This window comes from Phaseolus vulgaris, chromosome 4 (genome assembly GCF_000499845.2).
Source record: "Phaseolus vulgaris cultivar G19833 chromosome 4, P. vulgaris v2.0, whole genome shotgun sequence".
NCBI classification, from domain to species: Eukaryota; Viridiplantae; Streptophyta; class Magnoliopsida; order Fabales; family Fabaceae; genus Phaseolus; species Phaseolus vulgaris.
In genome coordinates, this window is record NC_023756.2 from 1566527 (window position 1) to 1587285 (window position 20759).

Sequence of the window (20759 nt, forward strand, 5' to 3'; positions counted from 1 at the left end):
AATAATGGAGTGTAGGGAGAAATTTGTTGGGGGTGCAGGAAGAAACACTTCTAAATAGAACCTAAAACCAAGGAGATAAAGTACCTCAAGGGTTCTTACATATACCAAGTATAATCCTTATATCATTTTACATTTTTTTTTTCATATAACCAAGAACCCTCAGAATTCCCAAATGACACCCCTGCATTTAATTCGAGATAATTATAAAGCAAGGTTTTTTTATTACTAACATAATCATAAAGTGTGTAAAATTTTAAAAACATGATGATAACATATGTAAAAAAAATGAATAGTAAAATATGTGTAAATTAAAAACTTGGTAATAATAGAGTAGTAAAATGTGTTTTGTAGAGTAAAATTTATAATTGAGCTTTTTTTTAGTTAGATATTAGAAACTACAGCATAAGCAGAACATTTTGTGTAGTTTTGTAGAACTCCTGAACAATTATGGTATTTCTCTTCTTTATATAATGGACTATATCAAGCAATTTAAAATAATTTAAGCAATATATTTTCCAGAACAGATAATCTAAAATAGATTTATTTTAATTATGTATGTAACCAAAACCTGTGTAAATTGTTTGAATTATATAGTTTAAAATATTATTCTAGATCATTGAAACTATATTGTAGATTACATAATCTGTGTTTCTTTAACATAATTCTCATTCAGATTATATATTACAAAGTGAACTTTAAGCCTTTATATATTACATAATAAAACCGGCTCATAGGGTTGAGGTTTGCTCGAAAATGGCTCTGATACCATATTACGAATTGGACTTTAAGCCTAACTCAACCCCATAAAATCGGCTCATTGGGTTGAGGTTTGCACCCACTTATATATTATGAAAGGCTCTCATCTCTAGTCGATGTGGGATCTCCAACATTATATGATATCAAAATATTATTCTAAATTATGTAATTTAGAATTATATAATTTAAATATTTTTGAATTATTTAATTTAAAATATATTATAAAAAAGGGTATATTATTTTTTATATATATCATGAGAATGAGAAGGAAATATGAAGGTGAGGAAGAAAATATCATTTCCTCAGTGAACTGATGCATAGAATCTCTGAGCACCATTGATGCTGCTGTCTCACACCTCACCTTCAATCATTCATTCTTATCCTTCACTCTCAAGTTCTGAATCAATTTGGTCATACAAGAATTAATAATTAGGTTCAATTATTTATTTGATCTTTATAATTACTTTAATTTAAATTTCAGGCCACAGCATTAAAAATAAATTATTCTTTGTATAACAAGAAAATTGTAAGTTTTAATCTTTTACCCAATAACAAGTGTAAGTTTATATGTACAAATGATTAATTTTTATTGTTATTTTATATTATAGTTCGATACGAAGTGTGATATTTATAACACAATTTTAATATAATTAAAAATATATATATATATATATTTTCTAAAAATTAAATTTATTATATAAATTTTTATAATAATTATAAAAATAAAAAATAAATCTTTTTAAAACAATACAAATATTATAATTATATAATATATAGTTTTGTATTTCCATATTTTATATTTTAAAACTCTAAACCCTAAAAATTATACATGAAATATCCGTATTCATATCGTATCAGTGTTAAAAACTTATAATTATTTATATAAAACATATAAAATGAGGTGACTAAATAGAATTTTTTTTTTTATAATTCAATCTTAAAGCTGTATAATAAACCTCAAATGATTTGCAATGATGAAACTTAAAAAATCATTCATTTTTACACTAATATATATCACAAAAGTAAAAAGTGTAATGAAGAGACTTATAGACTGATTAAAAATGTAACTTCTAATTCAAGAATTTGTGGGTGTATATTATATATATATATATATATATATATATATATATATATATTTTGCATTCATAAAAAGTCACTCCCTTACAGAGGTTGCTTGTGGATTTTGTTTTCATTTCAGCAATCATAAAAAGGGAAAAAAATCCATTTTTCTACAAGCAAGAGAGAGAGCATGAATTATGCACTTGAAGAATAGAAAGGAAATAAAAATAATACAATGACATGAGAACAAGGTTTATACATTGACATAGTAAAATAATTTAGGTTTGAAAGAGTTTATATCTCACTGAGTTTTATTTTGAACACTTTATACAGATTTTCTTTAAACCAATAATTTACTCTATTTTCCAAATATAAACTACCACACATGATCAAATCATATGAAATAGTACGATAAAAAAATTAGAAGTAATGAACAATATTTTTAATGAGAATTAGTTATTAATAAAGTTAATAATCTTTTCATATTTATAGAATAACTGCTATGATAAAAATGCACTGACTGCATATACTTACTGTCATGCTACAAGTTTATGTGCAGATAACTTTATTGAGAAAATATTGTCGGTGATATAAATCTCTGTTGTTCAGAGTTATCATGGAATAGTCATTGCCTCACTGAGTCTGAGAAGGGCACTTCATGATCCTATTTATTGAGTTGTAAAGGACCACTTTTCTGAAACAAGTTAGAGAGATTGCTACCACAGCAAAACCATGAATTGTAGGAATCTGATTTATGCATTTGGGTGGTTCAATCTGTGTGTGGCATGTACGTTCATTCAAGTTTCATCTGGGAAAGCCTCCAACTTCAGCAAATGTTGGTTCCCAGCAATTTACAACTTTGGGGACTCAAATTCAGACACAGGAGCTGTTTCTGCAGCATTCACAGGGGTGAAGCCTCCCAATGGCATAAGCTTCTTTGGAAGCCTCTCTGGAAGGGCTTCTGATGGCCGTCTCATCATAGATTACATGAGTAAGCAAAGCAAAGCATAGTCTATACTCTATATTTTTCCTCACATATTCACAACCATGATGATAGATAAACCATTTGACCCTTGGATTGGTGGAGATCCGTCGACTAGAAATTATGATATTTCATTGGAAGCAACTTCATAAGCCGGTTTTATAAAGTTGAGTTAGATTTAAAGTTCACTTTAATATGATATGAGAATATTTTCAAACTTATCTTAACGAATGTTTATTGACTTTATCAGTGCATAAAGTCCACTTGTTAATATGGATATACTCTAAAAATGATTTTGAGCATGTTGAAGAGTGTTTAACATTTGTCGAAAAGTGTTGGTGTCTCACAAATGTATGACTTGTTAATACCTTATTCTACACAAGTGTTAGTGTTTCATATCTTTTATACCAACATACTCTTACTTGTGTGTGCTTTTTATTTAGTATGTATCAATTAAATAGCCACCCTTTTCACTCATCTTTGATGAGATCATTCTAGTCCTATTGGCCACTCATTTATTGGACTATTGAAGTTCTACATTTCTTATGTGCATCTCTTTTTTGTGGGGATGTGTGTGGATGTATGTAGCTGAAGAGTTGAAGCTGCCATACCTGAGTGCATATTTGGACTCAGTTGGATCAAATTACAGGCATGGTGCAAACTTTGCAGTTGGAGGCTCCTCTATTCGGCCTGGTGGCTATAGTCCATTCCCTCTTGGCCTTCAAGTAGATCAGTTTCTGCAGTTCAAGTCTCGCACAAACATTCTCTTCAATCAGCTTTCTGACAACAGTTGGTTTCTTTTCCCCTCTGCATTTTCTTTCACTTTTATGCCATTTTGTGAGCATGCTAGATGAATGTCTATAGATATTGTTTCCAAGTTCAAACTAGAATTGTGAACATCCTGAAGCATAATCAGAATTTAATACACAACATCATTAACCTCAGTTGAAAACTAAATCTTCAGAGATATTATTTAGTAAGAAATCTTTCTTAAAACCTCCTCCAATTGGTCTCATTGTCCCTCTCTATAAACCATACAATCTATTTTCATCATAGTGCTTCCAAAAACCTTCTTGTGCACACATTGAAACTATCTTAACCAATGTTTTTACATCTTTTCTTCAGTTGGTGCCATACCAATATTTCTTCATGTACAATCTTTTTTATTGTAGCCACACATTCATCTTAATGTTTCTGACTGCTCCCACCTTAATAATGTTGATTCTTGGTGACATTGAAACTTAACCCTTGTGATGTTTCCAGGGATAGAGCCACCTTTCAAAAGTACTCTTCCAAGGCCTGAGGACTTTTCCAGGGCTATATACACCTTTGATATTGGACAAAATGATCTTGCCTTTGGTCTTCAGCACACTTCACAGGAACAAGTTATTCAGTCAATTCCTGACATTTTGAGCCAGTTCTTCCAAGCAGTGCAGGTAAGCAGCCCCCAAAGCATTGTTGACATTACCATATACAACAGAGCAATAAAAGTGGTTCTGGAACTAACACTTGTAATGGCTACATTTCAGCAACTATACAATGAAGGGGCAAGAGTGTTCTGGATTCATAACACTGGTCCAATTGGGTGCTTGCCCTACAGCTACATTTATTATGAGCCCAAGAAGGGTAACATAGATGCAAATGGCTGTGTGAAACCTCACAATGATCTTGCTCAGGAATTTAACAGGCAGCTCAAGGACCAAGTGTTTCAGCTAAGGACAAAGTTCCCACTTGCCAAATTTACTTATGTTGATGTTTACAGTGCTAAATATGAACTAGTCAACAATGCAAGGAGCCAAGGTAATCTTCAAGTCTTCTAAGTCTCACAGAATTTTAGGGAAATGCAATGTTTTGAATGTTGAATTTAGGATACACTAAAATATATTTTTGATCATGATCTTACTTTTTATTCCAATTTGGTTTCTTTCAGAACTTTTCACTATAGTTCTTAAAAATGTTTCTGTTAGATCAAGTTGGTCCTTCTATCAATTTACCATAGTAACTTAGTCAACTAGGTGACATATGATGTGTCACTCTATATCTGTCTGTCACATTAGTCCAATATAATGTTACTGCAAAAAACTGATGGAAATACCAATTTGGTTTAACACAAACATTTTAAGGAACTAAACTAAAACCTTTGAAACAAATTGAAAAGAAAAGAAAAGTTGAGAGACCCAAAATGTATTTTAGCCTTTTGTTCTCAACTGATCATTGTTCAATTAACTTCTATGCTTGATTTATGACAGGTTTTATGAGTCCATTGGAATTCTGTTGTGGCAGTTACTATGGCTACCACATAAACTGTGGAAAGAAAGCCATAGTAAATGGAACAGTATATGGCAATCCATGCCAAAACCCTTCTCAACATGTTAGTTGGGATGGCATACACTACTCTCAAGCAGCAAATCAATGGGTTGCTAAGAGAATTCTCTATGGCTCCTTCTCTGATCCACCAATTCCAATTGGGCAAGCATGTTTCTGAGCACAGTTCATGTGTTACTAGCTAGCCACTCATATTGAGATAGAGAAAAATACATTATTGGGAGCTTCACTCTTCACATTGTTATTTCAATAAACAAGGAAATTTGAGTAAGAACAATTGGGATGGCATGCACATAACATTGCCTAATTTATGCTGTGAAAAAAACTAGTGTAGCTTAGTTTCATGTGAGGTCACACTGTAACGGCTCAACTACCAGAAAATGGCAATATGTTCAAAGGATTGGAATTTGGAAGAGATAGTTTGTTGTTCAGTGAACTTATATATTTGGATTTTAGTGCAGTGCAGGTTCCTCTTACAGTTCAGTCCAAAAAGCCTTTTTGCCCCAACTGTTTCATCATTTCAAAGTTACTCCTAAGTGATATATATATATATATATATGTATATAGATGTGTGTTCTTCAAATACATTAATTTATGCAGAAACCAAATAACATATCTAATGTGACAAATACAAATATAGTGTGGCACATGATATTGATATATATAGAAGTGTATATGGAAAAAAATTGTTTAAATAAATGTGATTATATTTCAAAGAATAAAAAAATATTTAAGCCTAATGAATATTATAAAGTATCTAAACCAACCAATGAGATGTTGGTAGTAAGAATTTGAGTTTAAATTTATATACTTTAAGAATACATATTTGTATTATGTCAGGAAGTTAAAAATAATCTTAGATTTCAGGAAATTATAAATAATTATTACAAAAGTCATAGTTGGTCCTTATTTTTGTAGATGAATGTTTTTTTGTATGAAATACAAATGGTGATAGAATAAAATTTTATAAATAAGAAGAAAAAAAATGAGGTGATTTATTTTTTATGAACTGGAAAAGAGTTGTATCTTATTTAAAGGATTAAAAACATGTTCAATTTTCAATTTTATTTGATTTTATTGTTTCATTCCTTTTTTTATTTTTATCATTTGAAATCAAATGTAGTTATGTTCCCTTTCTTCCTCTAGGCAATGACTTCCTGCACCCCCTCAATTTGAACCTGTAATCCCACAATTTTTCAAATGATTATTTTATTCTTTTTTAAAGTGACTTCTAGATTTCATGATTTGAAAAAAATTGAAACACACTTTTTAGAATTTATAAAATACACTATAACATGTTTTCTGGAATATGATAAGATTTTTAGAATAAAATTTCTGGAACACATTAAATATATTTCGGAATAAGCTGATTTTGAGAATAATTTTTTTATAATGTATATAATACTCTGAAATGCATTTTGCGGAACAAGCTTTTTTAGAACACATCCAGAATAAAAAATTCAAAACGAGATTTTTTTTTAGCATTCTCCTTTTCTTCTGCAATGGTGATGGTACAATGGCGGAGGCAGCGGTGGTGGTGCCGGAAAAAGATAGGACAATTCAGTCATTTCACTCAATTGTGAAGGTGCATGTTCAGAAAAGGGGTGCATAAAGTAATTACTTGGGCTTGGCCTAATTTTCATCTGATTCACCTTGTTTGGACTTCATACAGGCCATCCCTCACCTCAGAGGATTCGGCCCAGTTAGACACATGTCTTTTTATTTTTATTTTAATTAAAATATCTATAACAACTAATAAAAAGTGAGTTTTTTTTATGTATTTTCTAAGATTTTATTCTTGATGTTGTACTAATTATTTTTTAAGTGTGTTAACTATGTTTTCGTTGGACAATATAAATATATTTTAAGATATGTTTGGCAGAAAGATAAAAATATTCCATTATTTTATGCTTAATGTCATTAAATAATTTAAACAAAATAAATTAATATATAACAATGAAAATCCTAACTTTTATCGAAGCAAAAATAATGAGTATTTAACATGATTAATCTTTTCCTCTCTCAATACAAGTTTTAAGTTCCTAAATTAAATAATTGTTTTAACCATTCTACTTGTTTTATTCCATACATAAACATCCTAATACTACTTAATTGATGAATATAGTCACTTTTAGGTATTGTTTTTTTATCTTCACAATTCACTTTCTCTTGTTCTCAACACTACCATGAAAAGAAAGCATGCACATGGTAACTTGCTTCCTTTATTGATTCCAAGTTAAAGTTTCTTAATTTTTTTATTTATTTTTTTCTGTTTCTGTCTTCAATAACCCTATTGTGTGTGCTTAGTGGAGGGCATTCACTATCTTTTTGTGTGTGATAATATTTTATTGGTATGTGGGTGCACTTGGCTTCCATTGAATCCATGTTGTTGCTTAAACTATATAAGCCATGCTCACAAATTATTTGTTTAAAGAGTTTCAAGTCTAACTGGGTCTTCTTTCCTAGTCTTAGATACATGACATTCCTCATTTTTTTCTCTTAGATGGGGTTTTAAGGACGTGGGAAGGAAATGTTAGTGCTAGAAGACAATGTCACTTGCTTATTTTAATGGAAATGATCACATTAACTTGTTTTAAATAAAATTAGGTCTAAATTGAGAAATTATAAAATCCAAAAAATACATTGGAAAAATATCATAATATAGATGTCATAAAACTTATTTAGTGTAGAATATAATTTTACATTTCTTAATAAAAAAAAATCAATTTTAGTTCAACGTCACAATTAGATATGATAATGCGCGTCGATTCGTCCTATTAAGACTTGTAAATTAATAGGTCTAGCTCCCACATACAATTTAAGGGTTACAGGTTTATATTTAAACAAAATCGTAAAAAAATTAATAGAGTTCTTTATAATTTTTTAAAATTTAAGTATTTTAGAAAACAAGTTGAGGATCTTTAAATATATTAATGAAATAATAAATGAAAAATAACAAACAATATCACATAATAATAAAATATTAATAAAAATAAAATGAGTTGGAGGATGAGATGGGCTAGTCACATACACTTTGACCTGCTACCTGCGAAACCGACCTATGTAGACTACCGAACTTAAATGTCCAACATGTTACAGTCAGGTAGATATGGGTTCTGCATTACCATCCTTAGACACCATTTGCAAATCATAGAAGCATTTTCAAACAAAAATTAATAGTTCAGATAACACTTCAATTATCTGATCTAAAGCTCAATTAATAGCTCAAACAACATTTATCATTTTAAGATAACATTTATCTGATACCATATTAAAAAATAACACTAAAAATTATATCAAATGTTAATTATTAGATAATATTTATCTGACATATCTTATTAATTGAAATGTCATAATTTGTCCCATTTATGTATTATGAAATTTTATAATTTTTAATGGATGTATTAAGAAAATTTATAGATAATATCACAATTATCTAAATCCTAAGAACTTTTGTAGACGTGCATTACAAGGTAAGCATAAGATTTTGACATAAGATGTCACCTACAACAACGCTTCTGCTGTCTGCACTGTCATATTCATGGCTGTCACCTTCATTACACCCTTGACTACAACATTGGAACCTAAAAAGATGGTTGCATTGAATCTAAAACGTGGTTAGAAGCAACTCAGTTTTCTAATGGGACGTTTGATGTAGCAGCACCACCACCACCGAAAATTAAGTTTCAACATCCATTTGTATGTATAGAATTTTCAATTTTCAATTTCCACCATTTATGAATTCAGTTGTACAAACAAAATTATGAATAACCCAAATTTCTCCTTTTCACTATAGAAAATAGCATACATGAAGTAACTTCTGTGAACATCCTTTGGTAACAAACAATTGGACAGTGGAACCTACTTCCACTTTGTTATTGTTTCCTTGCCACATTAGAAAACGATGATCAAAATGAACAATTGTGTTTTATATACAGACACACAGGTTTATAGGACCTTGATGCCACTGTTTTTTATGATCTGAGAGTTGGTCTCAAGAAGGGTTTCCAATGATCTTCTTGATCTTCTGTTTCTGGCCCTGCCTGCTTCTTTCAACAACTCTTCCAACCTTCGTTTCTCATCATCCACATCAGGGTTTGCTGTTCCAAGCTTCTCTTCTCTCATGCCAACCACATACTCCAAAATTTCAATGGCATCATCCACTCTGCAAAACATCACCAAATAAACAAGAAATTTAGCAATAAACAAGTGTTCTTAATGCAATAAGTAGGAAAGAAAGGAGAAGAAGAAAGTAAAAGTGACAATTCACAAAGTAAAAGTGACAATTCACAAATTCCATCATGTTATTTGGACATGAACTAGTACTTGGAGAGAATTTTTAAACTGTTATCCAATAAAAAAACTGTCATATATGTGGTATAGTAAGTATTAAGAAGTCAACTTTAATACCTAACTCAACCTCATAAAACTGGTAAAACTGGTTTATAAGGTGAGGTTTGTAACCACTTATGAAATATTCCAATCTCATAATCTCATTGACGTGGGATCTCCAACAGTAAGTTTGTGAAATTTTGCTTAAACCACCTTAAAAATCATGCAGACGAATACTTCTGATTGATTGATAGTGTAAAATATTTTGAACTAACAAAGCATAAAAATGAAACTCTTATCAAATCAGAACAAGAAGAGCAATAGAGAGTGAATATGTTACCTTCCCATTGCATCATAGGTTCCTGCTAGATTGCTACAGACTCCTAAGGTGTCTGGATGATATGGACCATACTCTTTTTCCAATATAGTCTTGGCCTCTTCAAACAGATCTGCTGCCTCATTTATAGCATAACACTGCACACAGGCTAGGCCCATTTGGTTCAAAGCAATCCCAAACAAAGCATTTTTCTTCTCTCCACTGGCACGAAATTTGGCAATGGCACTTTTGAAGATGTTGTAAGAGTCAGAAAAGTTCCCCAGCATGTAATACATAACCCCCATCTGGGCCTCAATTCCTGCAACAGTGCTTTGTTGACCAGGAGCATTCACATATATCTTCAAGGCCTTTTTGAGCAACTTCAACCCCTTTTGCAAATCATTCATGGATTGATAGATGGCAGCAACATCTATGAGACCACTAGCAATCTCTTCTAAGGAGATTCCTGGCTTGATCTTCCCAAAAATTCTGAGTGCATTTTCACAGTAAGACTTAGCCTCCTTGAACTTCCCTATCTTGTTGTACAGATCAGCCAACCTGACATAGACTGAAGCAACTGTTGGATGATTCTCTCCTTTGGTTGATTTGAACACAGTGAGTGCTTTCTGATAAGAAAACACTGCCTCATCATAGCGAGACAGTGCCAAATAGGCATCACCAATGCTGCAATCCACTGAAGCCACATCTGCTTCATGGCCATTTGCAGCCATAGCCATGCTTGCCAACACATAATGCTCTAGAGCAGCTTCATAATCACCCTTTGAGTCACAGATAAGCCCCATTAGTCTCCTATCTGCTGCTTCCTCAATGGAAGCAGGCTCCCCATTTCCCCTGTGAATATCAAGAGCCACTTGACACAGCTTTTCAGCATCATCAAACTGCAGTGCCTGAACATGTGCCTCAGCCACATACCGACACGTCTCACCAAATCTTGGGTCTGTTTCCCCCAAGACCTGCCCTTGAATCTCAAGACCTGCAGTGTAAAACAGTAGAGAATTCTCAATCTGCCCCATCATTGCATAAGTGTCACCCAATTGCATGCACCCTGCAAACTTTGCCAGTGCATGATCTTGGCCATCCTCCAACACAGGAATATCAATGGAACGCTCAAGAATGGGAATGGCCTCATTGTACTGTCCTAAATTACTGTATATTGTTGCCAAAACATGCAGGCACATGACCATGTCTAAATTTGGTTTTCCATCTGCACAAATCTCGAATGATTTCAAAGCTCTAAGAGCCAAATCGCGAGCTTTTCGTGGATTCTCACCTGAAGAGATCATATCTCTTGTTTGCTTGAGCAAAAATGGTCCCAAGTCAGGATTGTCTAACCCTGCAGCAATACGCTCCTCAATCTCCTTCATACCAGGGTTCCTCCTATGCTTCCTGATGTGGTAAACACCATTTGCTTTTCTGACACCCTTTTCATTCTTCCTTGGAGTTGGCTTGGATGATCCTTCAATCACCCTGGTAGTTGGAGAAGATTGGCTGTTATTTGAAGGTTCCTTGCCACGTGACACAACACCTTTCTCAGGTGTTGTGCCACTAGCATTGGCATTGAAGTCCTCTTTGTTCTCTGTAACCACCACCTCCTTTGTAATCTCCAAATCCACAATATCTCCAACTAGATGGCCCAGTTCTGAATCAATCCTAGACTCACCGTCATAGGAGTAGAAACTAGCCCTTGAAGGTGAGTGATCAGAGCTTCTCATTTCACACACATTGTGATACAATTGCTCAATTGAGGTATCCACCACCCCATCAATAGCCAAATCAATTGAATCACTCTGAGTGCTTCTTGGACTCAGTGTACTCCTTGGTGATGCTTGTTGAGCAAAGTAATCCTTATGGGGGGTATAACTCCCACTAGGTTCCTCTGCTGCACTATTTACATTGAATTCATCCATAGCTAAACCAGGCATTGAATGAACACAATAACCAGCACCCCACCTGAGATTAATAAGCCAAAAGAAGAAGAAAGTTAGAAATTGTTCAAAACAAAAATCAAAGTCTGCAATGCAACAATGTTTGGGGTCTCGTACAAAATCAAGAGCCAATTTTCACTTTTTAGGTGCAGACCCCAAAGCCAATGATGAGTTCACGGGTGCTAATAATATTTCAGTAAAAAGAATGCTCAGAAACAGAAAAAAAATAACCAAAAGCAAAAGGGAAATGAATCAAACTTTATAACCCATTACAGCAAACCAAAAAGAGAATAAAGAAAAGCCAAAAGCATCTAACTATATTCCATCTGATTGATTGCGTGACATTGCTTCTTCCCAGATGCTACATATTCACATCACATCACAATTCACAACACAGCACAAAAAACGAAGTTCCATCAATGTAAGTGATCAAACTCAGCACAACAAAAAGTAATGTGAAAGAACCAACCCAATCAAGAATCAAGCCCTTTGTTGTAAATATCAGACAGCAATAAAAATTCAGCACCAAACTTCTCTTTGAGGAGAACATACACACAACAAAAGGGTGTGCCATGTCTGATGTAAGGCATTAAATACAGAACCAAAAGCAAAACAACAGAATTGAGAGACAATGAATTGGGTGTTTGTGTTACAGTTACCTATAGTACTCTCCAAAGAATATAAGCCAAAACTTTCCAAAGTCCCTTGTATGGGTGCTATGTTGGTGTGTACAGATGAAGAGATATGGGTCAACATAGCTGTACCATTTGTATTGGCATGCATTTATATATGTGCATGTGGGGTGTGGAACAAGAGGGGTGTCAGGGAATGGAATTTTGAGTAGCTTTGAAGGGCAAAATTGGATTGGAATTGAGTTGAAATTATTGAGATTTTGTAGATAATATGCATTATGATGTGTAAGAGTTGTACTTGCTCCTCAAAGTTGGAATGTTGAAGCAAAACCAAGAAGGTGACCTCTCTCCCACTCTTTTCCTTCATCTTCAACTTCAACTGCTTTATTATTCTCATAAAAGAATCCATAACTTTTCAAAGTATCAATTAAGGATTTTGCCAGATAGATAGATATCAATGCATTCTCTATTATCAATTATCAATCATGAATTAATTATTATTCATTGGTTTTTCTTAGGTCAAAAGAAATAGCTTAATTAGCAGGATCCAGACCCAAATTACACATCAAAAATAAATAATATGAATCATTGTTCCTTAAGCCTAAATTGATTACCACCATGTTTGGCATCAAAGTCAACTATATTATTCATCACACTGAGTAAATTCCAAATATTTATTGTAAGAATAAATGCTCAATAAATATTTCATAATTTACACCCAGAAAAAAAAATGCATTCTTTATATCAAATCAATAAACATAAAAACGTCTCCCACCACCAAGTATACAAATCAATTCAATTATAATGAAAATTTTCTAACTTTTACCAGTTTTAAATACAAGTCTTTGATATGCAACTTTGTTATATATTTAAAATGAGAATTTTTTTTTATACAGTAATTTAATCAACTTTAAAAACTTGGTCCTTGTTTATTTTTTCTCGGATCTTAATCTCCATATTTCTTCTATTTTTTTACATTTTAAATAACATTTGAAAGTAGCTTAAACTATTTTGCATGGCCCTTGAAAAAATGATTATAGAGGCAAATATTATTGAAACTGTTGGAATTTCCTCTTTTTTTTATTTTAAGAAAAAGATTGTTCGGTTGACTTTTTTTATTGGATAGGAATTTTCTGTTTAAATATTTTTTATGGTTATTTACTATCCGTATTTTGTTATCGTTAAAAAATGAAAAAAAATGTTTAAGTTATTTATTTATGGGTTATAATATATATATATATATATATATATATTAATTAATTAATTTAACTATTGGAGTTGCAGTTGAAACGTAGGAAGCATAGGTGGAGGTATTAACGGCTTTTAGAAGCGAAAAGACCAGGGACAGCGGGGAATGGTAAAATCACTGAGCGGTTCCGTGTTAGGGGGTGAAAGTTGGAGCTGACATAGACACGTGGAGAAACTGAAAGCAAGGATTGGTTGGTTTTGGAGGACTGTGAACGTCCACGTGGACCACATATCCAGCTGGTAACTGGTAAGTAGCAGTGATGGACCCCCCATACCAAGCCGCCAACATGGGCCGGGCCCGGGCCCACGGGCCCACTACCTAAAAGTTACATATTCCCTGATGAATATGACTTTTTGTTTTTGTATTTCATCCAATTTGAACACAACAAGATTGCATTATTATTACAAATTAATTTGTTTTGATTCATTTTTATAGAATATTATTAATAAATTATGTTTTAACCAAAAAATAGTACATGTTAAAAGTTATTGAGATAAAATATCTCTCTCTATTATTAGGATTGGAGAAGATGGATGCCAATAATAATTATTCTTTCCTCCAATCACTAATTAATTTGGTGAGATTTAATTGAGTGAAAACAAATTATGATTAATTTTTAAATATTAAGAATACTTTAGGAAAATATTATAAATTAATGGAAAATTTAATGTCAAATCAAATTAATGACTTTTCTTTAAATGATGTAGACAAGTTTTTTAAAGTATTTAGTAGCTGATGACTAATTTTTATATGAAGACCTAGTTGTTTAGTGGAGTCTCTCTTTTTCAAACACTTTTTGTCTGTGAATATTTAATGTACTGCATATTTAGGATTTGAATGTATATTTAATACAAAAAAAAATATTATACTATAGGTTATAATGCATAGTGATTTTTTTTTAATTTTTATGATGAAACTAAATAATACATTGATATCATAAATTTTTTTTAATGTTATCACTAGAAAATGGTCATAAAATTTAATTTTTATGATAATGATATATTACAAATAGTATAGAATGAGTTTTGCTAATTAATAGTGTATTTTTAAAAAAAAATTGAAAAAACATGACTATTAAACTCTTATTTTATATTTTACTCTTGATTAACAGTGTAAAATTATTTAAACTCAAATTTTATTTATACTGTTGACTAAGTTAGAATTATCTTTTACCAATTGATCTTACACATTGGATAGTGATATAATTGGGTTAATCTTTATTTTCGGTCCTTAAAATTGTAAAAATCGATTTATTTTCCTAATTTCATAAATTTCATATTCTATTTTAAGCTATCAATTTATAAAAAATACTTTATTTTTAATTTTAAAAATATGCTAATATAAACAAAACGTTGCAAAATCTGTTAATAAAAATATTTTTTTTGAAAGTTAAATATAAAAACGAGCCTATAATTACTTCATAAATTAAAATTACCAAGAGTTTACATTTAATTCACTTTCAGTAAAAAATTTATCAAACAACCATGATCATAAATAAGATTATCTATAGCCTAAAATATTAGCATAAATAATATTTTTAATTACATTTTTATTTAGGAGATTCCAACTTAAATCTTATTTAAAATTGTTGGACCCAGTTGTGTTCGTACTAAATTAACCATTTATAAGTATTTAATATGATTTTTTATACATGCAAATGGGAAAAATGAGAAAAAAGAAAATGAAAATTTTAGGTGAGAATTGTTGAAAAGGATGAAGGAATTTGTGTTGACAGGTAGATAACGTGTGTTTGAACATATTTTGTAATAGTTTGTGTTTCTTGCATTTCAAAATTTCAATGACATTAAAGTTTACAATTATGTAAGACTGTAACAAGGTGGACCTTTTTTTGTTTATGATTTGTAAAAGGAAAAAAGTTTTATGGAACCTACATACATAAAGAGACAACTAGATTATTCACTTCCAATTTTATGCTGTTTTTTAGATAAAATTTATTATTCAAATTATTATTGTGATACTTTCAATTTTGAAACAGAATTCAAAAAGTAAAAAAAAAAAAGAGTTTATCTAAACTTTTGTTGAATAATGTTATAAATGTACTATTTTAGTTTTACCTATGCAAATAGATAAGTATTATTGTAATTATGTAGATAAAGTGGGTCTATATAATATTTAGAATTAGTTGAACAATTGTTGAGATGTCGATCGATCAATTATTTTTTTATATTCTAAAACTTTTTTCTTAATTTATTGACATTCGATTGAGGTTGATTTGTAAAAGGTACTTTGAAGATCAAGTAAGTAAGTATTCAGAGTGTATATTAAGAACTGATCCAAAACATACCTTACTCCTTTGTAGAGAGTTTATTTATAATGTTTGGTCATGAATCCTCTGTTATGATAGGTCAAATCTATCATATATCCATGTTAGCTTATTTCTCGGGACGTTACTCAAATTTGGTGGGACGTGTCCTTCATTCTTTGAGAGTTTTTGCAACTGCTTTAACTGCTATTTTATTGTAACTACTTTCTAAATATGTATTCAACACAATAAATAAACTAAAACTAGAATTAAGTAATATTGTTTTTCATAAAATAATACCAAGTATTTAACTTGGATTTTAATTCTCAATAAATTTGATTTTGTTATATTATAAACATTTTTTTGTTCATTAAATGATAAACCAATCTCACACACATTATTAAATTTCAACTACTACTTAAAAACCATGACAAAAGAATAAGTTTTCTTTGTACTAATAGCAATTTGAGTGTTCCAAAAATGATGTGTCTTATACACATGGCTAAGAAAAAAAACTTCCCAACTAAGAAATAAAAGTAACTAAATAAAGAGAAATTGAAAAGGGTGTTCATTCAAAGCTATGCACAAAATGCACATTAATTATTGAAATGATGAGTGCAAATCATACACTAAAATAGGAGTTAATCTCAAATGTATGAATGACTAAACCACCTAATTGACCTAATTCACTAATATACATTACATTCCACAATGCACCAAACCATATTATAAAAAAAGAAAGAAAAAATAATTTTCAAACCAAACATTTATAGCAACCTTGTGCTCAATTATAGAAACCATTGATATTTTATTTATTTATTTCATTATATTATATGATTAGTTGATAAGGGAGTGGACCATGCAAAGTCAAAGGAACCAAATCAAGACAAAATTGGGGAAACACCAACCCTTGTGACCCTAAGACAATTTTTTCCAATAATATATTTGAGTAAAGTGTATATTATATATCTCCTTTAATATTCCATTCAAATAGTTTTTATTTTTCAAAGGAATTATTTTAATCATCTTATTATTTTATAATAATCACTACAAGAAAATCATCAAATAGAAACTCATTTTTAGAAACCAAAATAATTAGTTGCAATAGTAACTAAATTAGAGACCATTTTAGAAACTAAAACAAAAATTGGTTTCTAAATTAGTTTCTATTATTGTTAAATAGTTTCTAAATTGGTATCTAATTAGCAATCAATGTTTTATCTACCAATTATTTAGTTTCTAAATTTAGTCTCTAAAACCTTGGTTGCTAATTAGAGACCAATTTAGAAACTATTTAACAATAATAGAAAATAATAGAAACTAATTTAGAAACCAATTTTTGTTTTAGTTTCCAAAATGGTTTCTAATTTAGTTACTATTGCAACTAATTATTTTGGTCTCTAAAATTGGTTTCTATTTCATCATTTTCTTGTAGTGAATATAATTTCTCTCACACTAACATTTCTCTTAAATTTTATAAAGAGGGCCAAATTCACCTGTTCACAGATTTATTCCTTTTATTTTTTGAATTCTCTCAACTAAGAATTAAAAAAAATCTAATAAAATTCAAGGATTTATTTAAGTGACTAATCTTTTCAACAAATATTATTTACAAGCATATATATAAATATCAAATACCTAATTACATGTTAAAGAATAAAATTACCAATCAAATACAGTGTAAGATGTTTCCAAAATCATTATATATATAATAATACAATATCAATCCAAACACTAAAAAAATTATTAAATAAAAATTAATTTTAATAACTAAAAGTACTATATTAACTAAATTAGATATTATTTTAAAAAAATATTGATATTAAATTAATTTATATTATTAATACATAGTTTTTAAATTAATATTTAATTAATTACTAAAACTTTAACTACATTTTATAGTTATTAATTATTTCTATCTTTAAATTAATTTTTATTTAATAATTTTATTAGAGTAAAATAAGTTTTTTAGCATATATTTTTTCTTCTTCTCACTTCACATAATTTATTTTTATCATCCATGATCTAGGAACAAATTAAAGATAAAATTAATCATTAATATTTTCGAAAAAACAGTTATTTTTTAAAGATTTAAAACAAGTGATTATGAGACTAAAACAACAAATTTAACTAAAAAAGAGAAACCTAAGCACATTTTACTCATTCTTTTTATACACACTGATTAGGACTACTAATCAGTGGATAATTAAGAAAGATGACAAGTGAATTGGTAAAAAATTTACAAAAGTACTTTTAAGTGGCCCCCATTAGGGTTATGTCACAGATATGAATGTTAATTGAAGTTAAATAAAGACAAGAAAACACCCACCAGACATGAAAGGAATCTTCTGCTACTTTTATTTATTTATTTATTTCATAATAGTATTTTTTTTTCTTCTTCTTTTTGAATGAGTTGTGATCTTAAAGAAATAAACAAAGGGTATGAAGAAGCAAAGAAATTGTTGTGTTTTGATGAGGAAGAAGACGTAGGATCCACCAATTCCACAGGGAATCTTAAAAATGATACACCAACAAACAATCTTTCATTATTTTCTTGTTCATATTTAACCTAATTTCTTTTAATGTCTTTAATGGGATGCTTCCTCCATAACCACTACCAAACAAGCCTTTACCTACTATTTTGCAACACAAACTTAGCAATGAAATCTTTGCAAAAATATATTAATATGTGTTTACTTTTGTAGTACTAGATAATATTTTGGGGTAGAGTTTTGTCGTGATACTAATTTTATATAACTCAAATAATATTATATTAAAAAATTATTAAATAGAATTTAATTTTAAAGAGAAAAATAATTATTATATTGATTAAATTAGATATTATTTTTAAAGACTACACAAAATTATTATTGGTATATTAGTTTTTATTATTGATTAATATTTTTTAATTGATATCTAAATTATTATTTGATAGTTAAAATATTAGTAACTAATTAGATATCAATTTAAAAATTATTAATTAATAATATAAATTAATTTAAATATCAATAATTTTTTTAGTATTGATTAGGTTAATATAATAATTAAATTTTTTTATTTTTAAAATTAATTTTTATTCAATAATTTTCTAGTAATGGTATTTTTAATTGAAAAATATGTGGTTTATAAAAAAATAGTTGTGTACAAAATTCTTCAATGATACAACTATTTATAATATGAAAAGAGCTTCTTAAAACTTTTTGAGGGATAAGAAATTGATTAAATCAAACCATGTATTTGTTTTGATTACCAAAAATTTATAATAATTTTCTTAAGATATATAAAAAATAAAAAATAAATATTATGGATTTAAAATAATTTAATTAAAAAGTATATGCGTTTTGCATTCATGACATTAGATTGTGACCAATAAATAAATATATATATATATATATATATATATATATATTTGACCATCATAATCAGTCAAACTTCTAGACCTGTCATAAGAAATAAACACTTCAATTTCTCCAAACATAGAAATGACAACAAAATTATTAGGTCATTTTTACTATTTTAATCAACAATTTAAAGAATGACAATGATTGATCACATATCTTGGTGGAGCGTTAAACTTCATTCATACAAAAGAAAATAAATAAAAATTATCAAAATAGAAGGAAGAAATGACGAATTTAGTTTTTAAAATCCTACAAGTTCTTAAAATTATTATTATTTATTTTATTTCTTAATACGAAGGCTTATATAATTATAATTATAAAAATAATAATAACATATGCTTAAAAATCAAATAAATAGTGACAAAAATTATAAAAATATAAACCAAATTTGAAAGAGTTTTAGTGATTATATCAAGCCTTTTTTGGCGTAAAAAATTAACATGACAGTGAAAATGTATTGAAAACAATATGATACGTTGGAATACAATTTTAGGAACTAATTGACCATTTATTCTTTATTATGATTACTCAATAAATCGACTTACCATTTATCGGCCTTAAGCCCAACTAGGCCCATTTTAATGTATTATAGGCCGAAAACCTTTTTCAATTTTTTTGTTTTTTTCTGCATGATTGCGATTTTTTTTATTAGGCCTAGTTTACAGTAGGCCCTAAATGGAGTTATTTTGCTAAATATTGCATGATACAATTCAAAGCAAACACTTTCTTTTTGAGAAAATTAAACCTAATACATTAATTCAAAATTGATATTTTATGATTTATTTTGTTTTTTAACCAATATTTTTAAAAAATAGAAACAAAAGTCATGAGACCAATAATTGAAGTAGGTTTACCTCACACTACAATAAAATTATTAAATAAAAACAAATTTTAGATATTGACTAAACTATTTATTACACTACAAGAAAATCATGAAATAGAAACAAATTTTTAGAGACCAAAATAATTAGTTGCAATAGTAACTAAATTAGAGACAATTTTAAAGCTAACAAAAAAATTGGTTTCTAAATTAGTTTATATTATTGTTAAATAGTTTCTAAATTGATATCTAATTAGCAACCAAAATTTTTGCTACCAAACGGATACTAAATAATTGGTAATTAAAATATTGGTTGCTAATTAGATACCAATTTAGAAACTATTTAACAATAATATAAACTAATTTAGAAACCAATTTTTTCTAGTTTTTAAAATGGTATCTAATTTAGTTACTACGGTAACTAATTATTTTGGTTTCTAAAAATTAGTTTTTATTTCATGATTTTCTTATAGTATTATTATAAAAACTAAAAAAAATATCAGTATTTAATTTTTTATTAATAATAAAAACTAATTTTGACACAAATTATATTTTAGTCTTTAAAACAATATTCAATTTAATTAATATATAGTGATTAATTACTTTTTTTATTTAAAATTAATTTTTATTTAACAATTTTTCTTAGTATAATCTAATAAACAAAACAAAGTCATTCTC

At 29.0% G+C, this 20759-nt stretch overlaps 2 protein-coding genes across 4 annotated transcripts; one reads left to right on the top strand and one right to left on the bottom strand.

Annotated features, from left to right (window-relative positions):
• Nucleotides 1-2333: 2333 nt before the first annotated feature.
• On the top strand, nt 2334-5582 carry LOC137836746 (GDSL esterase/lipase At3g27950). Its single transcript, XM_068645467.1, has 5 exons — nt 2334-2806; nt 3386-3586; nt 4061-4233; nt 4327-4597; nt 5047-5582. The coding sequence occupies exons 1-5, from the start codon at nt 2548-2550 to the stop codon at nt 5280-5282; spliced, it is 1140 nt and encodes a 379-aa protein (XP_068501568.1). The 5' UTR covers nt 2334-2547; the 3' UTR covers nt 5283-5582.
• Nucleotides 5583-8883: 3301 nt separating this feature from the next.
• On the bottom strand, nt 8884-12708 carry LOC137836743 (protein KINESIN LIGHT CHAIN-RELATED 2). Of its 3 annotated transcripts, none has more exons than XM_068645460.1 (3): nt 12376-12708; nt 9795-11741; nt 8884-9287 (listed from the first exon to the last, which is right to left on the bottom strand). In XM_068645460.1, exons 2-3 carry the CDS (start codon nt 11711-11713, stop codon nt 9071-9073), a joined length of 2136 nt encoding a protein of 711 aa, XP_068501561.1. In that variant the 5' UTR covers nt 11714-11741; nt 12376-12708; the 3' UTR covers nt 8884-9070. The 3 variants fall into 3 exon arrangements, with proteins under 3 accessions (XP_068501561.1, XP_068501563.1, XP_068501562.1); XM_068645462.1 differs by lacking the exon at nt 12376-12708 and adding an exon at nt 12186-12367; XM_068645461.1 differs by lacking the exon at nt 12376-12708 and adding an exon at nt 11834-11958.
• Nucleotides 12709-20759: the final 8051 nt, after the last annotated feature.